The sequence below is a fragment of the Saccopteryx leptura genome, chromosome 1, assembly GCF_036850995.1.
Source record: "Saccopteryx leptura isolate mSacLep1 chromosome 1, mSacLep1_pri_phased_curated, whole genome shotgun sequence".
NCBI classification, from domain to species: Eukaryota; Metazoa; Chordata; class Mammalia; order Chiroptera; family Emballonuridae; genus Saccopteryx; species Saccopteryx leptura.
The window spans coordinates 279,020,747-279,033,134 of record NC_089503.1 but is presented as its reverse complement, the minus strand read 5'-3'; the positions used below and the strand labels follow the sequence as shown (position 1 = coordinate 279,033,134).

Here is a 12,388-nt window from a genome sequence, read left to right as displayed (position 1 = left end):
ATATTTCTCATATTGTGTTTCTGCAAGGCTATGCAAAATTTTATGTCCACAAAAAAGTAATGATTTCTATTAGACCCATTATTAAGTGCATAGCAGCTTACGCTCAGAAAGGTGTTGTTTACTTCATTTCTGCTTCTAACTGCTAGTTAACCCCCTGAGTAAATGATATTTCTACTTTGTTATCATCACATAAAAATCCGGATGTGATGGTATTTTAACGATACTTACCTCACATTTTATAAATATTGAGCTAATTTCTTTTCCCAAGGCCCTTATTACATTTTATCCATAAATGATATAATAAAGTTAACATTAAACTTGATACTAAAAATAAAGATAATTATTATTATCCTTAATTCACTGAAAGGGAACCTGGCAAAGAAAAAAGACAAATGCTTTTCCATGGCCCTAGAAATCCTAAAATTATAAAATTTCAAGAGTGTACAGCTGACCAAGGTGGTGGCACAGTGGATAGAGTGTCAGCATGGGATGCTGAGAACCCAGATTTGAAACTCCAGTTATTAGCTTGAGCAGGGGATCATAAACCTGACCCCATGGTCATTGGCTTGAGCCCAGAGGTCACTGGCTTGAAGCACAAGGTCGCTGGCTTGAGCAAGGGGTCTCTGACTTCATTAGAGACCCTGATCAAGGCACATATGAGAAAGCAATCAATGAACAACTAAGGTGCCACAATGAAGTATTGATGCTTCTCATCTCTTTCTCTTCCTCTTTCTCGCAAAAGAGAGAGAAATAGTGTACTGTTATTTTAACTATATAGATAGTGTGTTGGATTGTTCAATCACTTGTTATTTTAGGTATCTTAACTTACAAAAAACCACATGCACACAATAAGCCAACCCCCCCCACACACACACACACAATTAAATAGTTGGCAATAGTCATGGCGCTTGTCATTTGGCTTAGATATTGAATGTTATGTCTAGTCAAGGTGCATATGAAAGTATCAGAGTCTAAGAGAAAAAGCTATATAGTTTTTAGCACTCAGCAATGAGCCTTTCATATTAGAAGCTTTTCAATGCTATGCATCATGTACTTTTCTAAGCAGGATATCATATTTCATCCTCATATACCACTGAGACACATATTTTGTCTTCATTTTATAGAGAGGGAATTGAAACTTTTAAAAGTTAAAGAACTTGCTCAAAATCACATTCCTATTAAGCATCTTCATCTTAGCAGAGCCCTAAGTTGATCCTAATTAGTCTGGTTCCAAGCTTATACTCTCACCTGCTTTTGTATCATCTAAACTCTAACTCAGTCAACAAGTTAGACCCAATAATTACTGTACCATATAGAGGAAAATATTTTAAAAGGATTTGTTAGATGATTCTGAAGATTAGAACAAGGACATTCTTAGAATTTTTTTTTTTTACTGTAATATTTGCAAACATCTCTCTGAAAATGTTTGAATCGGGGCTCTATATGGTATTCTTGGATCAGCAGAAGTTTTTCTTAAAAGCTTTATATGACTGGTCTCATTTATTCAACAAAATCCTTCATTTGACCAATATTTGTTAAGTAATTTATGTGGGGTTTTTTTCCCCATTAAAGAGCTTATAAATTAGTGAGAAAAAGGTAAAAATTAGGCAGCAATGAATAAGTGCCTCAGTAAGGTATAATAAGAACAGAGCAAGATAGGGAAAAATATCTCATATTATATGTGTTCATGTTGTCAATATCACTTCTAGAATGTAAGATTTTCAAGGGTAAAATCATGAGCTTTTTATCTTTATATCTCCAAGTTGTTTGGATGAATAAAATAGTATTTGGACTGGGATATGAAAGTCTAATTTGGGGTAAGTTTGTTTTAGGTTGAAAATTTAGCTTCCTTAAAGAACAAGTTTATAAAGTTATCTGGTGTGTGCAGAACATAGCAAAATGTCTGGTGGCATTGGGAGTAGAATGTAGGAGACATAGTAGGGCAACATCTTGATGGGATATAATAGGGCCAGATTCCAGAATTCCCTGAAGACAAAACTAGGAATTTAGCCTTTGTCCTGTACACAGTGGAAAGACTGAATGGGTTTGTTCAGAGATATGGTGAAGACACAGTCTATGTTTAAGAAAAATAGCTCTGGCAAGTATGAAATGTTTTCTGTCTCACTGAGTTTCTGTAAAGAACAAATGAGGTAACGTCAAATATACAGCTCACAAAAATTAGGGGATATTTCAAAATGAATATGAAGCGATAAGAAGAAGCATTTGATTTTTTTTATTAAACAAGAACATCAGAAAAGTAAATGACAAGGCAAAAAACATTGTTTGATTATGCAAATGAGATGCACTATACAAAAGGCTAAAAGTATTAGAGTATCTGCATGTTCCTTGATTCCCTAATTTTTGTGAGCAGTATTTACAAAAGTGCCTCACACATAGAAAGTGCTCAATAACTTCAGCTATTGTTATTATTTATTGTTGTTGCTGAGAATAATATGATTTTATATGTGGAATAGCATTTAATGTTTAAACATGTAGAGATAGGAAGATATATTCTCTAAGTGAGTAAACCAAGCAGGCAAAGACGCAGGTCTTTTTTTTTTTTTTTTTTGTATTTTTCTGAAGCTGGAAACGGGGAAAGACAGTCAGACGGACTCCCGCATGCACCCGACCGGGATCCACCCGGCATGCCCACCAGGGGCGACGCTCTGCCCACCAGGGGGCGATGCTCTGCCCCTCTGGGGCGTCGCTCTGCCACGACCAGAGCCACTGTAGCACCTGGGGCAGAGGCCAAGGAGCCATCCCCAGCGCCCGGGCCATCTTTGCTCCAATGTGCTCCAATGGAGCCTTGGCTGCGGGAGGGGAAGGGGGGGGGTGGAGAAGCAAATGGGCACTTCTCCTATGTGCCCTGGCCGGGAATCGAACCCGGGTCCCCCGCACGCCAGGCCGACGCTCTACCGCTGAGCCAACTGGCCAGGGCCAAAGACGCAGGTCTTGGTGAAGACAGACATTGTGCATGCTTCTGCCTTTTCTTGGTCCCATGACATCCCTTATCTTTTAGGCCTGTGGGATGCCTAGCCACACCTGTGGCTTTACAGCAACCCATTCTGGTTATACATATCTACTTTTCCTGGGTTCACGATAGTATGTTAAAATCTCCATCTGATAATTACAACATCTACAACATATCTGGGCCTGATTCTTTTGACAGTGGAACTTCCCTGTTTTTTCCTGTACTTCATAGCTTTTACTTGAATTCTGGATAATGTATATAAAAGAACAAAGAATGAGGTTAAGTGTATATTAACCATTAAAAACCAGTCCAGCAATAGCAGAAGATCATCCTGTAAATGAAGTTGACTAGTTCAAAACCTGGTCAGAGGAAAGAGTTAAAATTCATTAAACAATTGTCTATGACTTCCTTCGCCATTTTAAAATCCCAAACAGCACTGTCCTCATATTTCCATTAAGGAAATTTTGTTGCTGTTGAAGGAAAAACTGCTTATTTTACCTCATGTGCTTTTCTTCAACTATTCCCCAGCCCCCTCATCCAGTTTCAGGCTACCCCCACCTCTCTCGTCCCCATTTTGTGCAGCCACTTAAACTAGCCAGTCGGGAAAAAGTAAGATTGCACAGTCAACATTCCAGCCAATGGGACAAGACTCAGCCTAGGGTCTGCATTAGGGATAAAAACAGGACCCACTCCCCTGCCAACGTGCTTGCTGGCTGGCTTTCACTAGCAGCAGCACACCCTTCTGCAGAAGTTATTAAAGTTGCCTTGCTGAGGTTTTTTTTGTCTCCACAAGTCTTGCTTAATTGCAACTCTAACACTGTCAAGAAAGGAGAAGCCAAAATCCAACCATTTTGGAGAGTCTCAGAAATTCAAATGCTGGCTAAAAATGGTTGAAATGCTATATATTAGTTCATTAATTTAACTAAAAACTTAAACCAACTTCAAGGTCTTTGTAAATTGACTAGTAACAAAAAAAAGGTTCTCAGTTAGCATTTACTTTTTGAGTAAAATAGCTTTTGCTTTTTGCTTTCCTAGAAATTGAAACTTCTATTTTTATTCTCATTTCCTTACCCCTCACTCCATGTTTATTTGCCAGCACCAGAATTTACTGGGACAGATCTTGGGTCCTGACTCAAAGACAAAATCATGACTCATTTCTTATGTTGAACCTTAAAAAAATTTTTATATACAAAACTTGGTATTTTTATACATCACCAAATTCTAAACTCAGTGAGAACATAAATAAGGAGAGGGTCTACTATGGAAAATGATTGTAGGGTTTTATTTTCTGTAAAAAATGATTATGAGTTTAACTCAAAATCTAGTTCTTTGCTACTTGTTATTTACTAGTCACTCTGTCGGGCAGGACATTTTACTAGAACAATGAGCTGGGGTCTGACTAAGCTTCTGTACTTCAAACAGTGAGGAGCTTTAAGCTGCGGGCATGTATTATCCTATCTGAAGACAATATGATATAAATTCTGACCTTTATGAAGAGGATAAAGTTGTGATATATAACTATATATTACCGTGCATTTGTTTCTTTAAAAAGGCTGATGTATATTATTAGTTGTTTTTACTAATTATTATATAATGCTCTTAAGTATTCTGCAGTAAAATATTTGATATGCTTCACCAATATTTTCTGTCACAAAAACCAAAGTCTGCTCTTCAGGTAATATGGTTCCTGAGCATAGCACAGATCACTGGTTTGCCCTCATTAGTCCACCAATATCATATGCCATTAGGAAATTTCCCTGATCTCCTGACTATCTGAATCCCTTGGTGACTTTATTTTAAAGGTACATCTTATGTTTCCAATTGACCTTTAGGATAGGCTGACCTTTTCATAGGTCAACTCTCAATAGGACCATTCATTGCTTTGCAAATGTTAAAGTTTTGTCAGAAAAAAAAAACTTTCCTGCCTTCAGTGTCAAAGTGTCTTTGAGTCAGTAGTTTAACTTTTCACAATTATTACCTAAGAATTATTTATATATTACACACACACACACACACACATTCTGTGTCATAAAATCCTAGCACTTTTTAAAACTGGAAGTCTTTAGCAACCAACTTGCAAACTTTCTAATTTTCCTGATAGTGAAACAGAACCCTAAAATGTTAAATTGATTTGATTGGCAATATAGATACCAAATTTGCAAAACTGACTTATGGTATGCACATGCTTTGTTGATATTACTGACATATTATGTATACTTTAATCTGATTTCACTGATGGAAAATACAATAGAAGAAAGAAGTCAAAACTGAATGACTTTGGGTCACAGAGTCAGGTCATCTTCTCTAGTGAGCAGATATAACTGTTTGGTCACCTAGGACCCACATCCTTGGTGTTTTTTGTTTGTTTGTTTGGTTTTTTTTTGTATTTTTCTGAAGCTGGAAACGGGGAGAGACAGTCAGAAGACAGACTCCCACATGCGCCCGACAGGGATCCACCTGGCATGCCCACCAGGGGGCGATGCTCTGCCCCTCCGGGGCGTCGCTCTGCCGAGACCAGAGCCACCCTAGCGCCTGGGGCAGAGGCCAAGGAGCCATCCCCAGCGCCCGGGCCATCTTTGCTCCAATGGAGCCTCGGCTGCGGGAGGGGAGGAGAGAGACAGAGAGGAAGGAGGGGGGGTGGAGAAGCAAATGGGCGCTTCTCCTATGTGCCCTGGCTGGGAATCGAACCTGGGTCCCCTGCACGCCAGGCCGACGCTCTACCGCTGAGCCAACCGGCCAGGGCCCACATCCCTGTTTTTAATAACTTCTTTCTCATTTGATCCCAACAAAAAAATCCACCTATGCTTTGCAGAGTGACAGGAGAAATCTGACCGTTTGTTCACTTGGAGGGTAGAGGAAGTGAGGCTCATGGTGCAAGCTCTAGGTCTAGAATTGTGGTTCTCTACCTGCCACTCTGAGCTGTGTGCAAATCCAGGATCCTCCCAGCATTTCCCAAGCTCCAGGGTAAACAGGAGCCCTACCTTGTGTCTATATAGTCTTACTCTCACCATGTCCCTTTGGGTCTGGGATCTATTGCTCCAAAGCAGAAAAATCTCACCCCTCACTGCTACACTCTACTGCATTCTGAACAAAGTTACACTCTATGAGCTCTCTGTCACACTGGGGCGGCTTTGTCATGGATATTGATTAGTTAAAAGGGCATTTCTGCCATCTGGCTGGCAGATGAAATGTCAAGATCAATACCTCTCATCTTTTAGCTTCAGGCATCAGAAAAAAAGATGGTGAGAAGGAAGGAGGTAGGACTATTTACCTTATCTAGATGGTTGTAGAAATCAATGTTTGCTGCACAGAGATACCTCCCAAGCTGTGTGGCGTGAGTGGTAAAAATAGTAGCAATAGGAAGTTTCCGAGCTCGAGAAAGAATCAGTCCAGTCCCAGCCTGCCATTCGTGAAATTGGGCAATTACGTGTTTACCTTCGGCATGGTCTGTCACCTACATCAAAAAAGAAGCATTTAGAAAAGTTGTTGAAGCTTGATCTTGCTCATGACCCACAGCCTAAGTAAAATTATTGTGCCTGTAAATTTTAGCACAATTTAAAGGGATCTAAATGTGAAGCATGCAGATTGAGCAAGTGTGTTTTATAGCAGTGGTCTCCAACCTTTTTTGGGCCACAGACCGGTTTAATGTCAGAAAATATTTTCACGGACTGGCCTTAAGGGTGGGACAGATAAATGTAACACGTGATCGAGACAAGCATCAAGAGTGAGTCTTAGATGGATGTAACAGAGGGAATCTGGTCATTTTTTAAAAATAAAACATCGTTCAGACTTAAATATAAATACAACGTAAATAATGTAAGTTATTTATTCTTTCTCTGTGGACCGGTACCAAATGGCCCATGGACTGGTACCTGTCCACGGCCTGGGGGTTGGGAACCACTGTTTTATAGAATTCAGTGCACGTTCATAAAGCCCAGCGTTTCTCACACTTAGCATACATGAGGTCATCTGGAAGGCTTGTTAAACACTAACATGGGGGCCCATTTCCAGGTAATTTAATTCAATGAATCTGGGCTTGGGGCAGGACTTTGCATTTCTTACAAGTTTGCAAGGGATGCTGCTACTGACAGTGCAGGGAAATATTCTTTGAGAACCACTGACTTAGGCTAAAACCTTTGTATTTTAAGGTATCTGCTCTTTGCAAGGTTCTTCACAGCCCCTAACAACTGCACAGATCAATGGCCCAGCAAGACAGGTGATAGTAGAAACAGGAGTTGCCCAGAAAAGCCTTAGGATTGCTTCAGTGTCTCTGTTTACACTTTTAACCAATGACAACATCTCTATTTCTGGAAATGCTTTACTGTAGAGGAAGTTAGGGCTCTCACTTTTTGTTTCTTTTCCCTCTGTTCTCTTTAACAAAAAGGATGACAGCAGACACACACATGTGTGCTTGCACACACTTGCAGGCTGACTTCAGCCCCGGGTGCAGTGGGTCAGGGAGACAGTTTGCAGAGAAAGAGTTGATGTCACTAATGGAAACTAAAACAAGAGTTCATATTTGTCATTGGGCCAGACCTGTCAGCACCCTCACCCTTCTTCTCCTATTCTGTCACTAACACAAAGCAATAGGACTGCTTCTCCACCTTCTTCTTTACTTTGAGACAGCCCTTGATGGCTATTAGAATACGACTGTACAGGGAAGAAAGACAGGCCAAATGAAACACACTTAAACACACTCCCAACAAATAGTTCTCTGATTTGTCCATAGAATACACTCCCACTTTGCTAGGGAGGCTCTTCTCTCTCCATCTGATTTTTTAGGTTAAGCATCATCATCTTGAGATAATGCAAAGAATGTGGAGAAATACTACTGCTGTGCTTTGAGGACTTGAGTGTACAGGTTTGGCTCATTTAAAAAGGACTAGTTTCTAATGTTATTATTATTATTATTATTATTATTATTATTATTATTATTTTATTTTATAGGATATTTCACTGTTATGAATTTCTTAACACCTGCTGGGATCACTTTAGCCTTTAGCTAATGAAAACATCTAAAAGTCACTGCAGTTACACAAGTACTCATGCATAAGCAAAACCAAATATTTCAAGCTATTTTCTATTCCCTTGATTTATTCATATATATATATAGTACATGATGCATACTATTTTTTCTAGCATATATTTTGAGTGTGATCTATGTAGCAGATAATATAATTTTATTTTTTACACATAATTCTATTTAAACCAGACACAAAGTAAATATTAATAAACATTAGTATCACTCCGTTTCACAGGTTAGTATTTTGTTTGAGGAATGCTGAATATTTTCTCGGAAATGTACTAAGACAATTAACAATGGCATCATTTCAAAATTCACTGAATCTAGAGGTCATGGGATCATTGCTGGGCAATGCTGAGCACAGAACACAATTGTGCTGCTCCTCTGTTGCATGACCATACAGAAAACTGTACCTCTTTTAAGAACCAGGCAGTTAAAGATCCAAATATCAACATATCGTTGGCTTCTCGGTCGTGATTAGGGATGCCAACACTGCATGCTTCCCAGAGGTCACCTTTCCACCTGTCCAAGTTCCAAGCCGAATACCCTATGTCAAAGAGCACCACGTAAGGATTGCCTTCTATGAGCCATCTTCCAAAATGTACCTGCCGTATAAAGAACACAATGCCTTGAGGTAATGCTCAACAATGAAAAGGAGGAGATGTATCTGTGCTTAGAAAGTGTGTTATTTAGAACTCAGTAGCAGATTACATATGCTGTATGGAAAACTGTAGTGATACCAGAAAACATTTGGTATATGAGCCTAAGGATTGAATGAGCTTGCCTCCATTCATCTAAAATCCCCCAGTCTTTGCTTTTCATTTAATTTTGTCATTCAGAAACCAAGTATCTATCATATCATCACTTCTGTGAACTTGAGATCATAGTTTTAGGATTAATATTATAGTCTATGTTTTCATGATAGAGTCGTAAGGTGAACTGCTCTGTATCTGTAAGAACTTGCAATTGGATATAATTTCTACTGTCACTTATGATTTTTTATGCCATGGGACTTAAAATAGTTCCTGCTAGAGAAAGTTTTTTTTCTGTTTACAAATATTTATAATTTTTCTTATTTTTCCTATAAAAAATATGTTACTCAAAGTATTTTTTAATCTGGTTACTGCCAAAAATCTTAATTAGATATACCTATTGTCTAAGATATATTACCTCATTAATCTAGCAGGTCAAAGTCTAATTCTATTACAGTCTTCAAACTGACTGTCCATCAATTCAACTATTAATTACTTCAGTCTGTTGCAAAATTACCCCCAAGACTTTTTGCCAACCTGCCCCATTGCACAAATGCTGAAATTTAACAACACTGAATCTCCGTCTGTTCAACTTCCCGTACTTTAACTCAGGCTGCTGATGGTTGCTGGAGAAAGTCACAGTCATGTAGATTTGAGACACTAAAAAGTCATGACTATACATCAAAGATGTCCAGAAGTTCTATTTATTCCTTGAACACTTTTACAGAATTTTTTCCTTCAAATTCTCTTATTTTAGCACTTGCCTCCTAATTTTTGTAAGATGACCTTTAACTTTAACTTCAGTATGATCATCAAAACGTTGAGTGAGACCATACTGAGCTCTTCATCAACTTATCCCTGTACATTCATCCTTGATTTCTTGTTTAAGTGAAAGGGGAGAAGAACGATACTCTTACAAGTGCTTTGGATCTTGTTCCCGCTCCCATTCCCAGTGGCCTTACTTACTTCAATCATCCATTTCTTCTGAACTTTCAATCTCTCCCTATCTGCTAGATATTCTTTTTGGCATAGAATTATAGCCAGGTCTCACTTACATTTAATAAAGTATTAATTCTCTCATAATCACAACTTTTATACTTTTTTATCACCACTCATTCATTCTTCAACCCACTGGAATCTGATTTAGTCTTCCCTTCCTTTGAAGCTGTATTTAACAAGGCAGTGGTGGGATTCAAATAATTTAACAACCGATTCTCTGCCCTAATGACCATTTTAAGTATTAAAAACGATGTACCAAAGGTAGTTTATTTATTTCATGCATTGAACACTTAAATAAGAACAATAAAAGAAGTATAAAAAACTAGATTATTTTATAAGAAAGAATTTTAAAATATTAATGGAAAAATATTAAATAATACCTGACAAAAAACAATAAAACTGTTATTTCAGATATTTTCAGTGATAGCTTATAACCCCTGGTTGTTTGGCACTTTCTCCTTTACATTATATATTTGTTTACTGAAGTAACATACACAAGGGTATTAAAATGTGGTATTTCATCAAAGGTTTAGAGTTTTATGAGATGAATTAATAAATATTACAAGCATAGTTCCATCAAATATTTTTCAGCTACAGACTGAATGAACAGTACTATGGGCACTTAGATTGCACTGTTGTGCAGATGAATGTTAAAAAAGCATAAAGAATATAAATTTGTGGTTTCCACATTGGGCGCCCACCTTAGCGAGAACCCTGATTACAGGTAACAACTGTTTGCCAAACTCAACAAAATATTAGGTATTGGTTCTGCCAAACTGGTGTAAACTGGCTGAATCCCACTACTGAAACAAGGTTACCACAAATGACCTTAATATTGTCAAACCAAAATATTGCTAAAGGCTCGTTCAATTCTTTGTTGACTTAGTCCCACCATACTTGGAACTCTTCTTCTCCCTTGTCTTGAATTCACTGTTCTTGTAGCGATGGCAACAAATTATCAGAAACCTAGTGGCTTAAAACAACACAAATAATTATTTTATAGGTTTGGAAGTTATAACAGGAAGTTGGTCTTATGGATTAAAACAATATGTTGGCAGAGTTTCATTCCATCCGTAGTCTCTAGAGAATCTATTTATGGCCTTTTATAGTTTCTAGAGGCTACCTTCATACCTTGGCTCATGGCCCCTTCCTCCATCTTCAAAGCTCATTATGCCAACCTCTGCTTCCATTGTCACATTTTCTCTCTGATTCTGATTCTACTGCCTCCTTCTTATAAGGACCCTTGTGATTAGATTGGGCCTTCCCTTATTATCAGAGTAATTTCCCCATCTCAAGATCCTTAACATAATCACATCTACAAAATCAATTTTGCTACATATGGTAACATTTTCATAGGTTCTGAGCATTAGGATTTGGACATCTTTGGACTTATATTACTAGCTAAGCTTCTACTTTTGCAATCTCTGACTTCTTTTTTTTTTTACTGAAGGACTTTTAAAATTTTTTCTTTATTTATTGATGAGAGAGAGAAAAACATCAATTTTTTGTTCCACTTATGTATGCATTCATTTGTTGATTCTTGTATGTGCTCTGACTAGAGATCAAAACTGCAACCTTGGAGTATCGGGACAATGCTCTAACCAATGCTTTGCTTGGCCAAGGCCAATCTTTGACTTCTTTTAATATAGATATTCTAACTTGTTGACATTCCCCAAGTTTGGCTTAGAACTCCTAGTCTATAAACTCCCACTGAATAATGTTATCAACACCAATTATATCAACTACAATTTAGACACAAATGACTTTTCCAACAATATCTTTACTTTATATCTTCTGCTGAGCTCTAAACCTATTATACCACTAGACATTTCCTTATGGTCTTCACAAGGTTTCTAAAAAATGTGACTATTTAAAATCAAGTTCATCATTTTTCTCACAAACCAGCTGCTTTTCCCCAAGTAGATGGTCTTCTCTTGTAAGTCAGTGTAAATTGTGTCTACTTTCCCATGACGGTTTATTAAGGCTTGTCAAGTGAAGTGTCCGTCAGTACCCTTTACCTGGCAGCCATGTTTATTCATTGTGTCCATCGCTTTTCTAATAACATCATTTGCAGGTTCACACTGTTCCACTTGAGTCTTCATATTTTGCTCAAAATATGGACCAATCATAAAATAATTGTCTCCCCATTCATCTGCTGTTATTCTGGACTTTGTCTGAATCACAGTGTAGATGCCACCAACTGTTGAAAAGAAAAGGTTTCATTATCATTCAGGTTGGTAATTCATTTTAAGTGATAAAGACATAGAAATGAGTTCTAATTTTTGAGTAAGTATTCAGGATCTATCTAGCACAAGGATCTATTTAACTTTCTAAATGAAAGATTTTAAAAGACACTAACAAATAGTCACTATTAGTTCAATTCATGCATACTTTAAAGCTTCTTCTGGGTATAGGCCAAAGAACAGCAGAACAATTACAAACATTTCAAAGAAATTTGAAGAGACAATTGGAATAAAACAGTACTTGGCTTAATGATCTATCCATACTAAAGTGTCACAGTTGGGACAAATAGCCATCGTCAGAACACATGTCCTCAGCAGCAATAGTCACCTCCCACTCCTTCTCCTATAGTGGTCCAAGAAGGGACTAATGTATGTCCAAGTAACAACCACTGTTGAATTT

General features: G+C 37.8%; 1 protein-coding gene across 1 annotated transcript in view; it reads right to left on the bottom strand.

The window, feature by feature from the left end:
* GYS2 (glycogen synthase 2) overlaps window positions 1-12,388 on the bottom strand; it is a 57,099-nt gene that overhangs the window by 32,945 nt on the left and 11,766 nt on the right. Inside the window, exons 2-4 of the mRNA XM_066354704.1 lie at window positions 11,764-11,945; window positions 8,408-8,599; window positions 6,243-6,425 (exon numbers count right to left, since the gene is read on the bottom strand). Of these exons, the coding sequence (XP_066210801.1) occupies window positions 6,243-6,425; window positions 8,408-8,599; window positions 11,764-11,945 (557 nt within the window). The remainder of the gene's footprint in view (window positions 1-6,242; window positions 6,426-8,407; window positions 8,600-11,763; window positions 11,946-12,388) is intronic.